Source organism: Pipistrellus kuhlii, unplaced genomic scaffold, assembly GCF_014108245.1.
Source record: "Pipistrellus kuhlii isolate mPipKuh1 unplaced genomic scaffold, mPipKuh1.p scaffold_m20_p_6, whole genome shotgun sequence".
Classification (NCBI taxonomy): Eukaryota; Metazoa; Chordata; class Mammalia; order Chiroptera; family Vespertilionidae; genus Pipistrellus; species Pipistrellus kuhlii.
The window spans coordinates 24030443-24054456 of NW_023425562.1; the positions used below are offsets into that span (position 1 = coordinate 24030443).

Sequence of the window (24014 nt, forward strand, 5' to 3'; positions counted from 1 at the left end):
ACAAGGCCCTCGGGCCAAATCCGTCCCACCAGGCCTTGCAATGTGGCCCGCACCGCGCTGTCATCACTGCACTCCGCTGCGTTTCCATCACAATGACAGTTTATGACTGTTCAGTAAACCATTCGGCCCGCGATTTAGACTGGATTTTAGATTTTGGCCCCTTCTCTGATTGAGTTCGACACCCCTACTCTAACCAATCCTCTTCTTTTCCAAACTTTTTCCCCTTCCTTCCTCTCCTCCTATCTCCTCTCCTTTCCTCTCCTTCCTCACCTCTCCCTCACCCCTAACTCCACTCACACGACCCTCATGCCTCTCGGTCTCCTAACCTTCCTTCTTCTTCTTTTTAAGTTAATAAACTTTTATTTATTTAAGGAATTTCACATGTTCTGAGTTCTTCCACTGCCTTAGTTCCTCTTGAGTTCGAGTATTAATCATCTTACTCCCTTTTTTGCTCAATCCTGATGTCATTTCAATCAGTCCACAATCGTTTTAGTTGAGCTAATTTGATCTATACTTGAATATGGACATGCTTCAAAAACTCTGCACCTATAATTGTTGGGTGCTAATTTCCTCAAACAATTTACTTTAGGGCCGTAGTTCAGGTTTGAGTATCTGCCTGGTTTTTTTAATTTCAGACACCCACTAAACATGAATAAGTGCACATCTTCACTCCTACAGATAAAACACCAAATAAAAAGATTGACAAATGTATAATTAAAAACTAAAACTTATACAGCGCTTCCTTTCCATCACCCACATCATGTCCTTCCTTCCACCCTTCAGGTCCCTGTGGGCCTTCGCCCACTGGCCCTCATCTCCCCACCTTCGTCTTTCCTTCCTTCCCCCACCTTTGCCCCGCCCCTCCCCCCTCCGCCAGGCCCCGCCCCCAGCCTTAGGCCCCGCCCTACCGGGGTCACGGGGTCGACGGACGCGCGGCGGCCGCAGCGCCCCGCCAGTCACGTGGTCACGTGACGCGATCCAACATGGCGGCGCTGTGGGGCCGCGATGTCGCTTCCTGACGGGGCGGCACGGACGGACGCAGCGGGTGCCGGCCGGGACGCCGGGCCCGCGGCCTCGTTCACCCCCTCGCTCGTGCCGCCGGCCCGCGGGGCTCCCAGCCCCCGCCGGGCTGGTGCCATGCAGGAGAGCCAGACCAAGAGCATGTTCGTGTCCCGGGCCCTGGAGAAGATCCTCGCCGACAAGGAGGTGAAGCGGCCCCAGCACTCCCAGCTGCGCAGGGCCTGCCAGGTGGCGCTCGGTGGGTGAGCCGCTCCTCCGACCCGGCCCCGCGCCGGCCTCCCCACGTCGGCCGTTACCCCACTCGCCCTCAGCCCGGCCTCCTGGGCTCCACCTCCCCCCGGCCCCCCGAGTCCCACCCCGCCGCCCTGCTTCTCCACCTCGGGGGAGGCTGATGCTCCGGCACCTCGGGACTGGCCCAAGGTCACCCGGCACGTTGTGGTGGCCGCCACGGCAGGCTCTCCAGCCTCCAGGCTGAGGGCACTGGCCCCCACTCCTCGGCGCCCCGTCTCCTGGTTCCTCCCCTCCCCCCTCCCTCAGGAACTCACATGGAGTCCTGGCTTTAAGTTTGTTCTTCACCCGGTTGGGGGTTCTGTGTGAGCGGAGCCGGTGGGGAGGGCCGGTGTATAGGGAAAACGCCGAGGCTGGCTTTGGAAGTGCCGGATTGGAGGACGTGTTCATTGGGGGAATCTCCCGTAACTCCCTTCAAGGAAGGAATGGAGAGGGTTCTCCTGCGTCTCCCACGTACCGTGTGGGAGAGACTTGTCTGGGCGCTCCACTCCAGTTAGGGGGTCGGTGAAGACCAAAGACACTCGTCTGGTTTGTTCACTTCTGGGTCCCCTGCACCTGCTACGGTGCCTGGCACATGGTAGATGCCGGTTGAATAGACCCCTCGTTATGGAAAGAGGGAGAGGACGCTGACTCACAACTAGTTAAAACCTTCATAGTTCATGCCAACATCAGCATCCTACTTTTCAGTTTTAAGTCAACAAATACTCGTCAGATGCCCACTGTGTACCAAGCACTGTGATGGGCACTGAGGATATATCGTGGGAACAAGTCAGACAAGATAGTTGCCCTTTAAAGAGCGTATACTCTTAATAGGAGAGAGAAAATAAGTAAATAAGAAAGTTAATGAGACATCCTTGAATACTGATAAGTACTTTTGTAAAAATAAAAGAGCAAGATGTGATAATAAAGGATACAGGATAAGGTGTCAAGAAAGTAATCCTTCCTGAGGAGGTAACAGTTGAACTGAATGCTGAAAGGCAAGAGGCATCCATGTAGAGTTTGGGCGAAGAGAGTTCTGGGCAGTGAGGATCAATACAGTTGACTACATCTGGCTTCGCTGCCCCTATGCCTTTGGTTTGGAATATGTAAAAAGACCTGTTTTTCCTAACAAACTGAGTAAATGGAAAGTTTTCTTTTCTGCAGAGTTTGAGATTGCCATCACCTTTCTCTCTTTATCTGGTTCAAGGTACAGTGCTGAGATTCTTCTCTTGGGGTCTGGGACTGGGCTTGTGAACTTTCCACTCCTCTGCGAAGAAGGTCCATGGCTTTTATCAGATTCCCATAAGGGTCAGACTCCCTAAGGGGTCTAGAACGATTGATATAGAGGTTGTTGTTGCTTAGATAATTGTGGAGGAATTTACTGAGATTTAGACTTGTAAAGCTTTTCTGTTCAGAAAACCAAAGCTAAGGGTCGGATATCGTTTTATCAGGAATGCTCAGTAAGCACTACAAAGCAGCTTGTTAGGCCAAAAGCCTGGTACTTATAACTCTACTTGGAAATCTGCCTGGATTCTATCCTGTCACTATTACTTTTAAGTGTATTGTCATTTACACGATTCAAAATAGTTATTTGGCCCCTAGCTGGTTTGGCTCAATGGATAGAGCGTTGGACTGCAGACTGGAGGGTCCCAGGTTCAATTCTGGCCAAGGGCACATGCCTGGGTTGCAGGCTCCATCCCCAGTGGGGGGGGGGGGGGGTGTGCAAGAGGCAGCTGATCAATGATTCTCTCTCATCATTGATGTTTCTATCTCTCCCTCTCCCTTCCTCTCTAAAATCAATAAATATTTTTTTAAATAGTTATTTGGTAGAAAAGTCTCCATTCCTTCCTCAGAAAACAATATATAATTTTCACCAAACTGTATATCTCATTCTTGGAATCTACTTATAAAATGGATCCTAAAGGGCCATAACATTGAGAGCTTATTAGACATTTTTGGTTCATGTCTTTCTTCAGAAATTCATATTTTTCCAGCCCAAATTGTGAAATGCACGTTCAGTGTGTTAGTAGTGAATGTAAAAGAAGCCTGTAAAGGAAGTAATTCGACCATAGGTTAAGTGAATAGCAAATTGACAGAGTGGCTCATCGTCATAAAATTGAGTAATAGGAGCTATAATGAGACCTACGCTTAGTGTTGAGTTGAACCAGCCATCTTGTTTAAGAGAACAATTGTGTGTTATTGCTGTTAAATAAAAATGACCGTTTTACTTATAAACAGTAGAAATCATATAGCAAGTACCTGGTGAGATTTCACTCTGCCTCTCAAGACACAGTCCTCTTCCCAGTAAAAGGAGCCAAAATGAGCCTGTGTAGAAGAAGGGTTGCAACATAGCTAGTATTTTAGAGGTTACCATATATGGATTATTATTAATTTTTTATAAGAGGAATGTTAAATGACTACTCAAAGTCTAAATGCTTGAATGAGAAGAGCACTTAACAGAAAACAGCTTCTGTGATATGAGTCCAACTGTAGCTTGTCAGGGGAGGGGAGAGGGCTGCTGGATAGGGATTAGGGGTGTGTGCTCTAGACTGGTTTCCCATGCCTTCCACTTGTTATCTTTGTGATCTTGGAGAGTTCTACCTTCCTTGTAGGGTTATTATAAAGTTAGTTGACATGTGCAAAGAACTTGGCATGCAGTAGGTGCTCTGTAAAGGCTTGCTGCTATTACTTATATTTATTATTTTAAGCTACAAACCACAGAAACTATAAGTGCTCTGGCTTAATGTGTATTAACCTACATTGGTTCCTCGTTCAGCAATGGCTTTTTGCTTTATTTGGTTTGTAGATGCAATAAGAATTTAATTACATGACAAAAAGATTGTATTTATTGCTAAATAAATCCAGTGAAGATGGGGTGGTTGTCTCTTGTAAAAACAATGATGATCAAGATGGAAAAAGTTTGGAGTAATCTCACTGATTCATCTCCACTAAATGCCAAATGCATAGATAGAGACTCCCAAGTAGGGGTTTGTGTCCTTACAGCCTTTATCTGGAGAAATCAAAAGAGCCCATCAGAGTATTCATCACCACAAGGACATTGTGGCTCTTTATCATGTTAACAAATTTTTGTCATATAAGTAATCTTGAACCTTTCAGCCTCTGTTGGGTAACATAATTATATCATTAAACCTCCCTTTCATGTCTTACTTAAGAGCCATTTTCCCCCCATGATCTCTCCTTAACTATATTTCTACTCTTTTTTATTTTTAATCCTCACCCTAGGATATGCTTATTGATTTTAGAGAGAGATTGAGAGAAATATCATTCGGTACCTTCTTTACATGCCCTGACCAAGATTGAACTGCAGCCTAGGTATATACCCTGACTTGGAATCAAACCCACAAGCTTTAAGTATATTGGATGACACTCTTAACGCAGCTGAGCCACCTGGTCAGGGTACCTGTTCTTGAGCTATATGGAATTTGTAGATTTGACAAGATAATTGAGTGCTTTTTAAATTGGGCATAGAAAATTTTGCCTGGAAATCTGAAAAACAGCAACTGAATTGTTCTAGCAATACTCTACATATATATGAGATACAGTATCTTATTTAATAATTTAATATGCACAAATGGCCAAGTAAGGGTTAAGTGTTCTATAATTGCTGTCATTATTCTTAGTCATTATCAAGAATATGTGAAGCGAATAGCAAACATACCTATATGTTTTTCAAATGTAATTGAATGACTTTTAAAAATTGAATTTATTTTTTAGAGTAGTTTTAGAATCACAGCAACATTGTATTAAAGGTACAGAGAATTCTCACATAGCCCCTGCCCCACATGCATAGCCTTTCCCATTATCACTATCTCTCACCAGAGTGGTACATTTATTTCAATTGATGAACCTAAATTATCATTAATGTAGTTACCCAGTTGAGTGACTTTTTAACATCACATGTTATGTAGTAACTATGATATCTCCCATATACTGAGTATTTCTTATGTTCCAGGCATGGTGCCATGAGCTTTACATGCAGTTTAGTTCTTACTGTTATCCTCATTGAGGCCCAGAGAAGTTGGCCAGCATAATTCAGCCAGTAAGCAGTGGAGCTGGGGTGTGAACCAGGCAGTTTGGCTCCAGAGCCCAAGAACTATTACTACCAAAAGTTCTTATATATGAAGTCTTTAAACAGTTATTAGACTGCAGTGATGTTTCTATGCAAATGAAGTTTTCATAAAGTTACTGTAAGTAAACCACTCAGTAAGTAAAGAGACCATATTTTCTGTAGTTGGGATGTATTTGAAAGGCTTCTACTGAAAAAGATCACAACTATTTTTCCTGCAGGGTTTTACTGCATAGGTCTTTGGTTAACTTTAATTTATGGACTAATGGGAAGAGGTAAATAAGGGTAAAGAGCTGGCTTCCCATAAGTTTCATTTGAGTTATTAAGTTCTTCTGATTTATGACATCTCTCTCTCTTCATCAGCAGTAAACTCTCTCATATTAATTCTGGAGTTGTGGCCTGTAATTGATGTCCGTCTTGGGTCCAATAGGGAAAGGGAAACCAAGGCCCAGAGAGCAACTTGCCCACATCTGCACAGCCAGATGGGGAAACAGTTATATACAACACGGCTCTCGCCTGACATAAATGATAAATTAATCTTTAGATTTTCTACTTAACTGTTAAATATATGGGATTTAGAGATATGTGTCTCTTTGGAGAGCTTAGCTTGAGCTGTCTAATGGCATGGTGATGGTGGAAACCAGACTGGAGTGGGTTGAGGCATGAGTGGGAGGTAAGGAAATAGTGATCTCAGACAACTCTCTTCCAGAGTTCGGTTGTGGTGCGAAGGAGAGGAGGAGATACGGATCATGGGACGTTTTCTTTCTGTTGTTTATGTTTTTTTAAGATATGAAAGATTTGTTTAAATGTCATTGGGAAGGAGCCAATTAAGAGAGTACATTCATAAATCTTAGTTGTATATTAATGTACAAAAAAAATTTTTAACATTTATACATCCATCTGGTGGTACATTGCTTTTTCCTCCATATGATGATGATGATGATCTAATTTTGATGTGTTCAAAATAACTATTTTCACTATTAGGAAGAACCTCAGTGCAAAATTTGAAAAATACAAATTTTTAAAATCCCTAAATTGTCATAGCAGATATAGTAAGACTTTAAAATGATATATAGAATAAAATAATTTAATTTTAGCAAATTCTGATATTTTGATTGGGCATTTTGTTTTTGAATGCTGTATATATAAAAGTTTTGAGGAATAACAGGACTCCGGAGTCTGGCAGATTACTCTTTGTTGAAAAGTTTTATAATGATTCTTTGGGAGGAGGTCATCTCTCTGGAAGCAGCATCTAAAAATTGGATTTTGATTATTGAAAGGTATTTATTTATTGGAATGGTGGAATATTCTTTGAGAACTGAATTTGAAACTTTGCTTATTCATTAGTCCTGTGAACCTGAGCTAATAGGTTAGCTTTTTTGAGCCTGAGTTTCCTGAGATGATAAAGGTAAAAATACCTGTGCCACAGGATTATTGTAATGGTTAAGTGAATTAATGCAATAGGGAAATTACTGACACAGTACCTGGCACCTAACAAATGACCTGCTAAAATTCAGAGGCATTGGTGTTACCATATTTAAAGGAGAAGGAACTGAATGCTTGCTCTTCTCTATCTTCCCTATTCATTAGTTTATGGACCTTTTTGCTGGTCTCTGACATTTGGAGACCAGAGAAGCAAGTGGTTGGATGAATTTAGAGCTCTGTCCTGTACTTGTAAATCTCAGGGAAGATTCTGTAAGCAGTGCTGGGGAAAACAGTAAGACTATTCTTTATGGAAAGAGTGAACTTGTGAAAAGCGTGTACTTAATCAGCAAGTACATGGAGTCTCCTACGTAAATAGCTCAGCACTGTATTTAGTTCTCACCATTTTTACCAGGCTGAGGGGCCTGCCAGGAAAATACTTGACTTTCTTTACAGCAAGGTTATCTTAGAAAAGAGTTTTTATGTTTGTTCATCCTGGAATCTTCCTATAAGAAACTTCTTTTGGTTTACTGTCTTGGTTGTAAATAAATCTTTTAGCTTTTTGTTAGGTATTTTATTAGGTTTTATAAATTTATAGGGAGAATAGCCTTCTTGTGCTAGGACATAAAACTCTTAAATTTTCCCTCAGCCCTAGGGCGTGGTCAGTTTATATTTGTTCTTTATGTAATTCTTTTTCCTGTTGGCTAAACCAAGCTGAAATTCATTTAGACAGTATTTATTTGGATGTCATACCTGGTGTTATGATGCAAGGAAAATAAAAAATAAAAAAACAAGGACCCTGTTCTCTTCTCATGGATTTGCAGTTAATGGAGAAGAAGGGCATTGTTCAAATGATCTAGTCCTCTGGGCCATACTAGCAACTTGAGAAATCCCAGGAATGAGAGAAGCCTGGTCCTACAAGGGGAGTGAACAAGAAGTGAGGGAAAACTTTACTGAGGAAGTCTGGAGATCTGAATGATAAATAAAAATTAAGTAAGTCAGGGTCAGAGGTATTTTGGCAGTATGGGGAAGCAGCATATGTAAAGGTCCTGTGGCAACAAGGTGGTATACCTGTTAAGGAAACTAGCAGTTATAACTATATGCAAATTTACAGTTATTAAAAAAAAAAAAAGTCAGGGGAAGAATGTTTGAGGATGAAGTAGGAGTTGTAGTCCAGGGCCCTTGGAGATCATTGTGAGGAGTTTGACTTTTAGTCCAAAAGCAGTGAAACAACACTGAAGAGTTCTAAACAGGGAAGAAGGTGATGGGATGACTGGTTTTGTATTTTGGAAAGATCACTTGGGCCATTGTGTTCAGAACATCTTGGAGCAGGGATGGGGGACATCTGGCCCATGAGCTATATAAGTTCCAAAAATCATTTGGTCTGGCCCTGCCAGGGCATTATGGGTGAGTTAATTAAATATTTGACCAAATATAGCAGACTAAATTTTAAGTTGATAGTTTTATATGGCCTGCGTATGATGTTATAAGTATCCAAATGGCCCTTGGCAGAAAAAAGATTCTCCACCCATGTCTTAGAGCACATGTGTCAAACACAAGGCCCTCGGGCCAAATCCGTCCCGCCAGGCCTTGCAATGTGGCCCGCACCGCGCTGTCATCACTGCACTCCGCTGCGTTTCCATCACAATGACAGTTTATGACTGTTCAGTAAACCATTCGGCCTGCGATTTAGGCTGGATTTTAGATTTTGGCCCCTTCTCTGATTGAGTTCGACACCCCTATCTTAGAGGAAGCCGTTGACAACTATCCAAATGAGAGATGTCAGTGGCTTGGACTTAGCGTGGTGACAATAGAAATAGAGCAAAATGAATGGTTTCCCATTTGCTTAAAAGGTAAAGCTCACCAAACCCGCTGATGGATGGGGTAAGAATGTGAGGAGGAGGATTGCTAAGACTGTTAAGTTTCTAACTCACCCATCTGGATGGATGTTGGCTCCGTTCTTCAAAATGGGAGTGTGGGTAGGTCATCTGGGAAGAGGAGGGGGTCAGGGATGTATTGGGACTTGGGTGTGTTGAGTATTACCTGCCTTTGAGCATCCATTTGAACCGCTGGAGTGGGAAATGCATAGCTATATGAGCCTGGTGTTCATAAAACAGGCCTGGGCTGGAAATTGAGATTTGGGAGTCATCAGAGTCTGTGTGGGGACCGAAGATATAGGTGAGGGTAGATGGCCTGAAGAGAGAGTGAAGGGAAGGAGGGCCTGAGGAACCCACCCCGCTCTGGCTGAGTAGAGGAGGCTAAGTCTGTAAGGGAAATGAAGAAAAGATGGGCTGACAAGAGGCAGAAGGCAGATGAGAATGTGTGCTTAAGAAGCATAGAAAATTTCAAGAAGGGTGAGGTCAGTAATAAGGTCAAATGTTGTAGGGAGCTCAGGTCAAATAGATACTGGAAAGATGCCTATCAGATTGAGTGGTATGTGGTGCATTTAGCTTGAGCTGTTTTGTTGGTGCAGTGAAGTGAAAGCCAGGTTGGAGTGGGATGAGGAAATAGACAGCACAGACAACTCTCTCACATGGGAGTCGTGGAAGTTGTATTGTGTAGAGGTGTGTTGCTTTTTTGAATTTATTTATTTAAAGGCAAAAGCTTGAACTTGTTTCAGTGTCATTGGGAAGGGAGCCCGCTGAGGGAAAAAGCTAAATGCAGGAATGAGAAAGGACAGTTTATTCAATAAGTATTGAGTGCCTACTCCATGCATAGGAATTCCTAGGTACTGGGAATTCAATAGTGCAGAAAACAGGCAAAAGTGTCTGATTATAGAGTTTATATTCTACTGAGGAAAACCAATAATAAATAGATTGATAAATAATATTCAAGGTTGGTAAGTACTGTGAAGAAAGATTAGAAAAAATGAGTCAGAATAAAGTGAAAAAATAAAGTAGATAAGGAGATACAGAATGATGAGAGGTAGGAATGACAGTTTTAGGTGGTGAGGGAAGGACTCTGAAGAGATGACATTTGAACACTGATCTGAAGGAAGTGAAGGGGAAGCCATGGGAGGGAGGGCCTTCCAGGCAGCAGGAAAAGCAAGTGCAAAGGTCCAAAAACAGAAAAACCCAATAAGTAGGCTGGAGGCAGGTGGTAAAAGGTGAGGTCAGAGGGATAGCAGGGGGCCAGAACTTACAAAGGCTTGGAAGCCAATGTCATGATTTTGTATTTTACTCAGAGTGAGATGAGAAGGCAGTAGAGAGCTTTGAGCAGAGGAGCTTATATCATCTGATTTACATTCTAAGGGAATCCCTCTGGCTGCTGTGTGGAGAAAAATGTGGGGTGGGAGGGCAGATAAGATCTAAAGCAGTAAAACCAGTTAAGAGGCATTTATAGTGGTCTGGGTGGGAGATGATGGTGGAGGCCTGGTCAGAAGTGATAAGATCCTGTGTAATGTGGAAAGCATGAAGTTCCTGAGAAGGCAGGTAGGGATGGGCTACTGCAAAACCGGAGGGATTGGACACCAACTGTCTTCTAGCAGGAGTAGAGCTGGCAGGTGCAGAAGTCAATTTGTTGGGTCTAGTAATAATTAATGTCGTTTTTAAACATTCGTTTAAAATCTTACTTGGCGTTGACTTGTATTGACATAACCTTCAAACACGTGGTATCTACAGAACGTGTGAAGTGCAGTTAACAAGTTTTGCTTGAAAAAGTTTGTGTTTGGTTTGGTTTTTGTTGCAAAACTAGGGCTAAGAAGATGGCGGATGAAGAGCATATTCGGCACTGCATGCTTTACGAGTTCCAATTAGGAAGAAAAGCAAGTGAGGCTGCAAAAAACATCTGTAGTGCTCATGGTCAAGATGCAGTTAGCGCCAGAAAATGCCAGCGTTGGTTTGAGAAATTTTGCGAGGGAAATTTTTTGTTAGATGACAAGAGTGGTCGAGGCCGTGTGTCCAATTTTGATCAAGAAGCTCTTGGATTCCTCTCCTCTTCCTTCCCACTCCCCCTCTCCCCCAATCCTCTCCTCTTCCTTCCCCCTCCTCCTCTCCCCCATTCCTCTCCTCTTCCTTCCCACTCCCCCTCTCCCCCAATCCTCTCCTCTTCCTTCCCCCTCCTCCTCTCCCCCATTCCTCTCCTCTTCCTTAAAAAAAAGAGATCTAAAACTAAAAAAAAAAAAAATAAAAAAAAAAAAAAAAAAAAAAAAAAAAAAGAAGCTCTTGAAGCTCTTTTGGTGCAAAATCCTCAAATTACCCAACAAGAGCTTGCGACAACTTTAAATTGTTCACAAAAAAACAATTTCCAATCAATTGCGTGCACTTGGCAAAGTCCAAAAATTTGGAAAATGGGTTCCTCCTGAGTTGACCGACAACAACCGTAATCAAAGAGTCACAATTTGCAGTTCGCTCCTCTCTCGTCAAAACCGTTTGCCGTTTTTAGAGCAAATTGTTACCGGAGATGAACAATGGGTGCTGTATGTTAATTTGAAAAGGCGGCCTCAATGGTTGGACAAAAATGAGGCTCCGCAGCCCACGCCAAAACCTGACTTGCATGCGAAAAAAGTGATGTTGTGTGTTTGGTGGAATTTTAAAGGAATTCTTCATTATGAACTTTTACCATCTAACCAAACCATTACAAGTGCAGTGTATAGTGCCCAATTGGAAAGGTTAGCCCAAGCTTTAAGAGAAAAAGAACCCGCGCTGATTAATCGGAAGGGCATAATTCTTCACCACGGTAACGCACGACCGCATACTGCAAGAATCACTGCTGAAAAACTGCGCCAGTTGGAATGGGAAGTTCTCCCTCAACCTGCATATTCTCCTGATATTGCCCCTTCCGATTACCATTTGTTTCATTCTTTGCAAAACTTTCTTCTTGGAAAAAAATTTAATAATGAAGAATGCCTCAAAAATGCATTGACCGAATTTTTTGCATCAAAATCACAAGAATTTTACAACAGAGGGATTAAAATGCTTCCTGAGTGTTGGGCACAAGTAGTAGAAAACAATGGCAACTATATTGTTGATTAAATTTTGTTGTATTGTTTAAATAAATTCGATTTAAAAAAGTATTAGAAAACGACATTAATTATTACTAGACCTAATAGGTTTGCTAGTACCCGTGTTTCCCCGAAAATAAGACATCCTCTGAAAATAAGACCTAGTGCATGGAAAGATAAGACATCCCCTGAAAATAAGACCTAGCACAACTTTGGGAGAAAAAAATTAATATAAGACACTGTCTTATTTTCAGGGAAACAGGGTAGGAAGTAGAGGGAGTCTCCTTGTGGCAGCTTCTAATTTCTGTGTTAAGTAGGGGTCACTCCTTCGATAGTGAGTAAAGGAGTGGTGATAATTAGGAGGGAAGGGGGGGGGTGTTCAGGAGAGCAGAGAAATGTGCAGTAGTCATTGTAGAGCGTTAGAAAAGATGGGCTTAAGTAGCAGTATTTAGGGGTGCTGACTATGGCTTTATAGATCTGCCAACTTGATCTGTTGTCAGAGGTCTGGTTTTTAGGTGGAAGATGGGTCAAAAGGAGATGGTAGTACAATCTAAGTTTGAGATTTTGCCAGAAGTTAAGAGTAAAGGTCAGAGAGAGAGAGAGTGTGTCAAGACTATTGATTCCCTATCATTCAGATAACAATCCTGCTAATGGATTCTGTTCTGGAAAGTGAAGAAATGGGAAACCTGATATATTAGCCTTGTCAGAGTTTGACAGGCCCAAAATAGGCCCTGCTTGCAGTTGAGCAGGTCAATTGGAAGAAAAGGAGGTTGTGGGCAGAGAGCAGGAAGGAGCTGGAAGTACCACCGTTGCACATGGGGACAAGATTCGCAGTGTCACCAGCCACATCAGAGTGGCTTAGGGGAAGGAGGTCATTGGAGGGCGAGTTGAAGGAATTGAAGGCAGCCTAGCAGAGAGGGGCTTGGCGGGTCAGATGTGTGAGGAGAAGTAAAGGTTTGAAGGGAGTAAAGGTTTAAAGTCCCATGTTGTAGAACTGCGGGAGCTGACCAGTGATGGCACTGTGGAGCTTGGCAGTCGAGGAGAGAATGTGACTTAGTGCCAAAGTCACTGATTAATGGGGAGGTATGACCCAGGAGGTTCATAGATGGCAGCCACGCCCAGAAAGGATTTCCCAGGAAAGCCTTGTGGCTTTTCAACTGAAGCCACCCCTCCCCACTCAGGTCTCCTTTCTTTCCAGCCTACTTTTTTATTGCTTCTAATTGCCCAGTTGGCAGTTGGGAAGCAATGCCTAGTAAGAAGTGGAGCAGTAAATGGAGCAGCTGTGACCTACCATATGCTTCTCTTTCTTCACCCCCCACCACCACCTCCTCCTCATCGACAGGTTCTGGAGTGCCGGCTCTGGAGCAGCCAGTCTGGGTGTGAATCCTGACTGCACAGTAGCTCCTCCGTGCTGTGGGCAGGTGACTTCACCTCTAGGTGCTCGAATTCCTCACCTGTATGACAGTTAAGGATAAGCGTGCTCTTGCTTCCATGGGTTGTGGTGAGGACTGAATGGACACCTGTCACTAGTGAATGTCCGCTGTTTTGATAATGATTTTCTTTTTTTCCCTTGGCTTTGTCTGGTTCCATCTATGGCACTAGAGATTTTGCACTGTTGCTAACTCCTGTTTTAAGATAAGAACAAGACATTTATTGACCCCCTGCTGTTTGCCGCATAGTGCCTTAACCATTAATCTCACAGTACCTTTCTCATGGGGTATTTGAGAGAAGTATTAATACCTGCACCCAACTGCCTATCACAGTCTCTAAAGCACAGGGGGTGCCTTTATCCTTTTTGTTGTTAATTCTCACCCAAGGATATTTTTTCCATTGATTTTTGGAGAGAATGAAAGGAAGGGAAGGAGAGAGAGGGGAGAGAGGCCAGGAAAGGGGATTGGGAGACTCCAGAGCCAAGTTGTAAAAGCCTCCCCAAGGCATATGGAGTTCATTAGAGTAGCACAAAAACCAGAGTTTTGTGGCATTCACAGTTTGACATAGTGATAGCAAAACCAACATTTATATTGTTCTGCATTTACAGTTTACAGAGTAATTCTGCATGCTTATTTGAGAGTCAAGGTACCTAAGAGGTTATGAACATGGACTCTGGAGCCCAAATTTTGGGTTCAAGTCTCCCTCCACTTAGTATCTTGGGTCTTGTTTTTTCATCTGTAAAATTTAACAGGATCTGGCTTGAATCCTGACCCTCTGACTTCTTAGTTGCTCGTTGGCTCTTAGGCTGAGCAACATACAACTTGTACAAAACTTCGATATTTTGTCCTCACAGTGCTCATCATAGTCCTCAAAAGTCACTTTTATCCTCTGCAGTTACTTTTTGGTAGTCAGTAAAGCACTTCCTTTTGGATTCTTCCCTACCCCTTAAAGCAAAGATTGCAAAAGTAGCTACGGGGTCAGGGTAGCCTGCAAAACAGTTTTATTTGAGCCATATATTTTTTAATAGTAGAAGTTGCTTTGAATTGCAGTCAGAACTTTCACTTTAAATCTAAGTCAAACAACTGGCACTCTAGGCTGAGGGTCTCTAGAGGTGTCAGTCAGCTGGAGCAGAGGTGCTGCTGTACCCTTAGCCCTTTTGGGTTGGGAAGGGTCCTCCCTGCCTTTACTGTCCTACACCCACACATCTCTCCCCCTGAGATTCCCTACCTGGTGGCTCCCATAGGCCTTTAAGTGTGTAATCCCTGCACTTGATTTTATAACCATGGGTTCCTCCGTAACTAGCAATCCTGATGATAGAGTCACAGATTGGTGGGTTGAGACCAGCGGCATTCCAGAACAGATTGTTTTAAAGCTTTTGGGTTATCAGGGACTCTAGCAAAGGCCTAATTCTTTCAGAAACATTTACTGACTAAGCTTAACTTTAACAAGGTAGCCATGATTAGAAGGAAACTTTATATTTGTAAAGTGCTCCTCAAGCGTGTCATACAGGGACAATTTCACCACCAAGCAGAACCTTCAGGTTATAGATGTAGATTTCTGGAGGCTAAAAGCTTAGCCACCAGTCTCATGGGTTAGATTTCATGGGTCCCTTTCATAGCCTGGGGGCTTCAGTTTAGAGAAGCCAGAACTATTTCCTTAGTGTTTCCTTTTCCGTGAAGTGCAGGAACCATGCCACAGAGCTCTCTTAAAAAACTATGTCACAGGCCTTATGGTCCATGAGCAAAATGCTTGATATTAATCATGTGGGTATTTGGCTCCTGTTTTCTCAATGCAGTAAGAAGATGTTGAAAAATCGGTTTGAAGGTTAAACTTTGCCACATCTAGTGAGTCTAGGTATTCATTTTTTACATCTAAAGTTCAGTCTAGAATAGGTGTGAAAAAAAGGAAATTTGTAACCTTCAGATCTATGTTCTGGGGTCATTAGGATAACTAATACCATATTCAAACCAATGGCTCTCAAGTTGTGCAAAGAAGGCTGGTGTTTTGGACGTTACCTGGATATGTGCATGGCATTCAGGGTAGGCTGCTTCATTGGTCCATGTTGGTGATATATTGAGCCTAACATATATGAACATGTATGATTGAATGGGTGTAGGGAATTCTGGGTATTTAGATAGGGTGTTCAGTGTTGTAGCCTTAGTACTTCTGTAAATAAGACTATCTCTTTGACATTGTGATTTCTGAATAACATTTATTTCTGTAAGTGTAACCTCCATGGTTAATCATCGTTCTACTTAGACAACTTTTTATATTTGTTTGCAGTTTTCCATGCATATTTTTATATAGCTAAAGTATTATTGTATTACCATGCTGCATTGATAACTACATTAACATACATTTTGTAGAATAGGAAAGTAGCTAGAACATGGACTATGAAGCCAAAATGCCCGAGTTCCATTTCTGGTTCCCCAGTTCCTGATAGGCAACAGGAGGCAAGTTACCTAACTTTTCTGTGCCTTAGTTTCCCCTGACAAATCAGAGATTCTCAACAGGGGCAGTTTTGCCCTAAGGAACACCTGGCAATGCCTGGAGACATATTTGGTTATCAAGATTCAGGGGACAGGTGGGGGGTATGTTACTGGCCGGAGAATGCTGCTAACCATCCCCGAGTGCACAGGACAGCTCCAAACTAAATAATCTGCCCCCAGGTGTTACTAGTGCTGAGGCTGAGAAGTCCTGCTCTAAGTAAGAGATAATAGTACCTACCTCATGGGATTGTTATGAGTACTAACTAGGTTAAAATGTGTAAAAAATTTAGAACAACGCCTAGCATGCAGCTGCTGTGTGTTAGCTATTACGGTTTATATAATCATTTTCATCACTTCACATCAGTATTTCTGTACTTTACAATCTTATAAATATTATTTTTAATAGTTTATGAATATCTTTAGCAAAGTTTCCTTTTATATAAACATTGCATACTCCTAACAGGCTTTTCTCTTTTCCTCATTAGATGAAATTAAAGCAGAAATAGAAAAGCAGAGGTAAGCTGGGGCACTTTCTCCTTGCTAACATACAATATTAAGGGAGTACGTGGTGGCTAAGGGAACCCATTTCTCTACATATTTTCTTATATTTCTGATCCTTGGGCAGCACACACTTTCCTAGCCCAGAGCCAAACACATTGTAGAACTCTGTATGTATTTGAACCGATGCTAGGTTAACAGGTTACTGGCTCAATAACTGTGTATTTGGAGGAAAGAGTAAGAAATAAGAAAGGTCAAGTTAATGCTGTACCTTTTCTTGACAAGAGGTAAAGTCCTTGCTTCTTGTATGTCATGCTTCCTTAAGCAGGACAGCTTGCCCCTGTGTCTGTTCCTCATCTTCACAGTAATGAAGCCAGTCAGTCACATTTCAGAAGTAGAGCTCTGACATGGCAATGCCAAGATTCACTCCAGGATGCAGTCAGTACACCTGTATAATCTGAGACCTTGCACTTGGGTATTTTGTCCAAATGCATGTATGTATTAACTTGGATTGTTTAGCCCCACAGATGCAGTTTGTAGGTATTTTTAATTAAGTGATTGCAGATGGGATGGGAAGTTAGAGTTAGGTGTAGGAAGAGCGAGCTTTTTGTTTTCTCATTTTCCCACACTGGCCCTCTCCTGCTTTTTTTCCTAGGCTTGGAACTGCCGCACCACCAAAGGCAAATTTCATTGAAGCTGACAAGTATTTCCTTCCATTCGAGCTAGCTTGCCAGTCCAAGTCCCCACGGGTGGTCAGCACATCTCTTGACTGCTTACAGGTATCATGTTTAAACTTTATTGTGTAAAGGGGGCTCTCTGCAGGCCACATTGATGATTCCCCTACTACTCAGAATACTCTCCGGGGTGACAGAAAAAGGAACATTCCAGCTTATTTTTTTTTTTTAATTGATTTTTTACAGAGAGAAAGGGAGAGGGAGAGTTAGAAACATTGATGAGAAACATTGATCAGCTGCCTCCTGCACACCCCCTACTGGGGATGTGCCTGCAACCAAGGTACATGCCCTTGACCAGAATCGAATCTGGGACCCTTGTGTCTATTGGCCAACGCTCTATCCACTGAGCCAAACCAGTTAGGGCCCAGCTTATTCTTTACAGATGTCTCATGATGAAAGGAAGTTAGAGGAGACTAATCTCTTTAGCTAAAAACAGAATTCATTCCCTAAAAATACTATTTTGTTGATCTCTTTTATGTATGTTTTTCTAAATGAAACCTTTAGCATTAATTGGAATATTTGCTGCACATGGACACGTAAGGAAATCTTATTTAATCTCTTCCTTGATGGCATTAAAATTCATAAAATCAAGTAGAGAAATAGATATATAACCAAATCTCATTATTTGTAGTAAAAATCTTATAAAGTTGTTATATGGGAACATGAACCCCTTCCCATGCTCCAGTCCCCCCTCCCACTCTGTGGGAAGACAATAAGACAGTAAGGGCCATCAGTTAAGCAGACTGAGACCTTGGGAGCCTGGCCAGCTCCTCAGGCAGGAAAAACGCATTTTTTATCTTCCACAGGCCAGTCCCCTTCCCCTGCATGCCCTGTTTTCCTCTGCTTTCTGTACTCTGTAAAACCTGTGTTGGGAAAGGCTGGGTGATTGAAACAAGAGCACCGAAATACTGCCTCCGGTGTGGCCCATCGCAGGCCAGATGGGACCTTGCTGTTCATACTCACTGGTGGCAGCTGGTGTGGCAGTAAACTTCACTTTGGGAATCCAAGGGCAATACCCTAAGGTTTTCTGGGATCTCAGCACTTTACATACAGTTTCAAACACTGGTTTAGTAAATTCTGTACCATTGTTCCTAGAAGAAATACAGAGTTAGGTTCCCTTGAGCCTCTGGCCCCAGCATGTTCATCAGCTGATCAGTATGTAACTGGTCTCTGGGTGTTTTGTTTAAAGACACCTTATTTGATATATACATTACTGATTCATTAAGAGTGAACTCACAGTGCGGGGAGGAGGAGTTAATGGAGGGATGAGGACACATATATAATACCTTAATCAATAAAGAAATTAAAAAAAAAAAGAGTGAACTCACAGTCCACAGTATTTGCACTTGCCTGAACAAAATTTACTTAATACACATAATGTCTGCATAAAGCACATCATTGTCTTCTTTCTCTTAGGAACACTAAACAGCACTTAAGCACTACATTTGGGGGCTATTTTAAATGGCAAACTTTTGTCCTATTTTAAAAGGACAAAATGGGAAAAACATAGAATTAATGGACCACAAAAAAGATACTGCTTACAGTATGAGAGCTGACTCAAGAAGGCAGAGTGTCGCCTTGTTTGATCTCAGCTGGGAACCTGTGCATTAAGTGATTTGAATTTTTCACTGCTCACTCAGTACATGTCTGCAAATGACCACAAATCACCACAACTATTGATTTTGGGCTTACAAATACATTTTAGTGAGTGAGTGCATTTACAAATACAAAATCTGCAAATAATGAGGATCACCTGTATTTAGATCACCATTAACCTTGTAATAAATTACCTTTTACTAGTGAAGAAGCAGGAGTAGAGAAGTTAAGGTAACTTGTTCAATAATATACAGATAATAAAAGACAGAAATAGGGCTACAAATGGGATTTAATTCCTGGTCCAGCATCCCTATATATATTTTTTTTTTTTCATTTAAAAATTATATAGGTTTCAGGAATACAATTCTAAAATACTTCATCTGTAGGTTGTATTATGTGTTTACCACCCTGTATTTTTTTTAATGATCTACCCCTGAGGTTTCTGATTACCTCAAAGGACCTTTATTTTTAAACCCAGTGGGCAGCCTACATCAATGAAAAAAGATTGATACATTTTTTTAAAATAAATTGAAGAGATCCATATTTATTGGTACTTTCTAAAACAGGAATAGGTTCTGTATTATGGTTGTTTCAAAGCTATGTTGAAAACCTCACCTGGGTTTCTTTAGAAAGTGCCATGATTGATTGGTTATGTCTGCTGAGGCACAGGGATGGTGCTGATAGTTAATGTTATTGATATCCTAAGCACAATGGCTAACATGTATTGAATGCTCAGCCTATGCTGGGCCCTGTGCAAAGTGCTTTATTCTCATCAAGTTTAATCTTCTCACAAACCCCCTGAGTTAGTTACTCTTAGCCTTACTTTAGAATCGAGGAAACTGAAGCTTGGAGAATAAAATGACAAACCCCACCAAATTCCCCTGGCCCAGAAGAGATGGAATTGGGTGGGTGTCTGGGATTTCCTTATTCCACATGTATGTTCTTAACCAGGGGTCTTTAAACTATAGCTATGAGCTATATCTGGACTGCCACCTGCTTTTGTAAATGAAGTTTTATTGGAACATAGCTGCCTTAATCTACTTGGACTAATATACCAAACTAGAGGCCCAGTGCATGAACCTCGTGCACTGGTAGGGTTCCTATTGGCTACCGGCTGCCAGCTAAGTACTCCCTGCCTCCCCTGGCCAGCCCCACCTCCTGGTCAAACTCCCAGACAACTCCTGGTCAAGGGGACAATTTGCATATTATGCTTTTATTATATAGGATACCACAGACAGGGTGGCTAAACAAGAGACATTTATTTCCCATAGTTCTGGAGGCAGGAGAATCCATGATCAAGATACCAGCTGATTTCTGTTCCTGATGAGAGCCCTCTTCCTGATTTGTAGATAGTCAAATTCTCATTGTGTCCTCATATGACAGAGAGAGCTCACTAGCTCTGTGGTGTTTCTAATCCCATCCTGAGGACCCCACCCTTAATGACCTTGTCTGAACCTAATCACACCCAAAGGCCCCACCTCTGAATACCATCACATTAGGATTAACACTTCAACTTAGGAACTGTGGAGAATGCAAGCCTTCAGTCCATAGCAACAGCAATGCCTGTTCATTTATGTATTATCTGTGGCTGCTTTGCTGCTACTCTGGCTGAGTTGAGTAGGTGGAATGGAGATAGTATGACCTGCAAAGCCTAAATATTTAGTATATGGTCCTTTACAGAAAAAAAATTTGCTAACCCCCTCTCCCAACTATTATCCTGTAGTTCTGGACACTTTAATTAAAAATATGGTCTGTTATCCTAAAAATAGTTTGTTTCTGGAAATCTGTGCATGTGTATGATTTCTGTTGGAAACATCGATGTCCTGCTTTAACTTTGAGTTGAAAATTCAAGAGTAGTGTTCCTGTCTTGTGGTTTATGACATATGGTTAGCTCTTTTTTAGAATGAAAGTTCTCAAAAATTAGTTAGGTACTCCTTTTTATGACAGAAATACTGAATGAAATTTTAATTTCCTCTTGGTGGTTATCCTTGCAAAGTCTGTTTGACTGGCTTTTCCCAGTATGTGTGAGGTAACTTCTGTCTTGGAAATGGAAGGCCAGATGGGTTAAGGTTGGTTTTGGCTGGATTGGAGCCAGCCTCAGACACATCCGCATTCTGCCCTGAGCATATAAAGGTACCTTCTTTGAGGTTGGAGGGGTGATGGGTGGCAAAGGTATTTCTGGGTTTCAGTTAGCTCAGAGTTTCCTCTCCCCATTGGAGGAAGCCTTCCCTCTGCTTAGTTTACCAAATGATAAAGACCCTCTGCATTCTTTTCCTGCAGCATCTGGTCTGCCACACACTTTCCCAAGGCCAGGACTGGGGAAGGAGCATTAGGTTCAGTCTTGTTTAAGCTAATGAATGATCTCCACATTTCTCCAGGCTCATATCAGTAACAAAATGTTTTAAAGACTATCCTCCTAGTATAGTCATATTTCTTCAATGGTAAGATTATACATATGCCCTACTGCTATTAAATTATATATATTATAAGACATATAAAAATAGAACTTATAAAAAGATAAAACAAAAAAATAATAGAAATAAAGTTCTAATTTTTCTACATCCCAGTGAAGGCTGTAGGAAACCACTGGTCTAAGCTGTCTTGTTCATACCACAAACATTGTTTTCTAACTCTTATTTCTAGAAAACTTTGGGTTTTTTTGTTTTTGTTTTTTTTTTAATATATTTTATTGATTTTTATACAGAGAGGAAGGGAGAGAGATAGAGAGTTAGAAACATCGATGAGAGAGAGTCATCGATCAGCTGCCTCTTGCACACCCCCTACTGGGGATGTGCCCGCAACCAAGGTACATGCCCTTGACCGGAATCGAACCCGGGGCCCTTCAGTCCCCAAGCCGACGCTCTATCCATTGAGCCAAACCGGTCCCGGCAAACTTTGGGTTTTTAAATGCAAATTTATAACTATATAAATTGTATGACTACGTTCTTTGTTAAATATTTTTAGAACTTTACCGATAAAGCCAGAATCCCTTGGTCCACTAGCCCCAAACCCAGTTGCCTGTTTAGGTGTATAATATTCTTCCTCCTCCTCCTCCTCCTCCTCCTTTTTTTTTTTTTTTACATAAATGGTATTATTTGTACAAGTTTTCCTACAATTTTTTTTATATTTAGCAGTGTCTTTTTTAGATCTAGTTATATTGCTATAGGCAAATATAAGACAATCCTTTTTACTGGTATGTGGTATATTAATGCTACTATTTTATTTATCTCTATAGAGGACATTAACTTGGGGTTACAATGAATACCCCTGTGCGTGTAAGCCTCCTTGGATACACGTATCAGTGAGCCAGCTGCCCACAGGCCTCCCTCCTCTGTCTCTCTCTTCCCATCACCTTACTGCATCAAAGAACAGGGCAGGAACTTCTCTCCATCTCTATCACCCCCAAAGTCAAAGCCATCAGCAACTGAGGTGTTCTCCTCACTGGTCCTCTGCTTCCACTCATGTTACCCTTCAGCTTATTCTCCACACAGAAACCAGGGGGAACCTTTAGAAATGTATAACATTGTGTTACTCTCTTGCTTAAACTTGCCAGTAGAAGCTTCTACCTCACTCACTGTGCAAAGCACTTTCCCCCAGGGAGTTTGCCAAACATACTCAGGCCACTGGACATCAGATGTTCCCAGGCTCGCTCCTGTGCATTTATAAAAAACGTAATTTTTTATTTTTCAAAAATGAGACAATGCTGTGCATTATTGCTGTAACTTGCTTTTTTTAAGATGACTGCAAATCACACCGAGTCCTGTGTGTCCCAGTCCAGACTTTTGGCTTTGGTCTGTCCCACTATCCCCTGGGAGAATATAAACCCTAGGAGAAAAAAGACTGCCTTACTTGTACCTCCAGTACCAGAAGAGTATCTGGCACAAAGAAGGGTGAGAAGGCAGTAATAGAGAGACCCACAGAATGCAGGAACTCTGCTTCCTTCTGATCCTGTCTCTGCACAGATGGGGGAGTAAAATCATACTTAAAACCCATTTCAATTTGAAGGGTCATGTGCCTTTTAAGGAGTTTGTGGTGGGAAGAATAATTCCACATTTTTTTGTATCTGAATTAAGCATCCAGTACCATCTTTGCTTTGCAGCATTAATGTTGGGTTCTATGGGGCCTACTTTTTTTTTTTTTAATGTTACTGTCCATAGTATTTGTTATTTATTTATTTATCAAGAGAAACTATTCTTTAACCCCAGTATTCATGTTTAGGAACACAGGTCAGTGACAGACTTCCATAGAACTCAACCCAAAGAAATACTTTACCTTCCAAAATCAGCTTGCACTCTGAAAGATACCAGCATTTCTCTTCTCCTCAAAATGTTTTATGGAATCATAATTTCTGTAGAAATCCACATATGCCTTCTTTCTTGGTTCAGCCACAATAAACTTAAGATAAAACTGAAATCCCAAGGGTTACAAGTGAATGCTCCAACAATATGAAATCACAGATGATTGTCCAGAAGGCCACACATCTGAAGTTTCGTCAAAGCACTGGAAGGCATGGTGATTATATTCTTCTCAACACCATCATCCTTCCTGATTGGGCCTACTTTTCAACATTCACATTTTAGTTCATAGCTCATCCCCCTCTTCCCAGTGCTCAAGTCGGACTTGAGTCTATTAGGAGTAAGGAGTAAGCAGTGTCCAAACCCAGAGTTCATTTAGCAGGTAGCCAGCTTTGCCCTCTCGGGAAGCCTGCACATACAGCAGCTGTGAAGGGATGAGGTAAAGGGCATTGTGATTTGTTCTTCAAAAACACACTTCAGTCCCCTCCCCCTTCTCCTACCCAACCCCAATCTGGAGATCTGATCAACAGCCTGCTCATTCAGTCACCAATCCAACAGTATCATATTTCTACCCTCAGCCACTCTCTCTTAATCTGTTTTTCTTCTACTGTGGAATGCATGCGGGGGGGGGGGGGGGGGGGGGGGGGGGGGGGCGGCATTCGGAAACAGTGTCAGGCCTTTGCAGGGTGGTGGGTCTTCCTGGGTAGTGGTAGCTGCACTGTACATAACCTCAGATGCTTGTCACTTTGTGCAGGTAGAGGCAAAAATGTGACAAGCCAAAAAACAAAAAGGATAAGGAACAGAATAGCATTTTTAAGATTCTTTACTAAGGCCCTAGAAGTAGATGATGCTTTAGAATTCATGAATCCCAGATTACTTGTGGTTCCTTTCCACCTTCAGAATAGCCTGAATAGCTTAGAGAAAAACACTGATTCCTGGGCTCCAACCCAGAAGTTGTGGTTCCGTAGGTGTAGGTTGAGGTCCAGGAAGCTGTATTTTTAATGAGCTCTCTCAGGTGATTCTGACTCTCAGCCAGGCTTGGAAGTCATCTGCCCCCAGACCTTTGAGTTCCCTTCCAGCTCTGATTCTCCGTGGTTGAATCCAGGTCATCGGTGAGGTGACAGGCAGGCTGCCTCTGAAAGGTGGCCCCTGTCCAAGCTGATCTGTCATCTGATTATGAGATTGTGGGCCAAGCAGCCACTTATCTCTTCAGCCACAAGGGTAACATGCACT

The 24014-nt window shown here is 42.1% G+C and overlaps 1 protein-coding gene across 11 annotated transcripts in view; it reads left to right on the forward strand.

Annotated features, from left to right (window-relative positions):
* Positions 1 to 951: 951 nt before the first annotated feature.
* ARFGEF2 (ADP ribosylation factor guanine nucleotide exchange factor 2) overlaps positions 952 to 24014 on the forward strand; it is an 83841-nt gene continuing 60778 nt past the window's right edge. For 6 of the 11 annotated variants that reach the window (XR_004984310.2, XR_004984306.2, XR_004984308.2 and 3 more), the window contains exons 1-3: positions 952 to 1258; positions 16144 to 16174; positions 16812 to 16935. Coding sequence is in view for 6 of the 11 variants with exons in the window: in XM_045574257.1 (XP_045430213.1) it covers positions 1006 to 1258; positions 16144 to 16174; positions 16812 to 16935 (408 nt within the window). In the remaining 5 variants the exon portion in view is untranslated. The remainder of the gene's footprint in view (positions 1259 to 16143; positions 16175 to 16811; positions 16936 to 24014) is intronic. The other 5 variants (XM_036417947.2, XM_045574256.1, XM_036417948.2 and 2 more) reach the window with 1 other exon arrangement.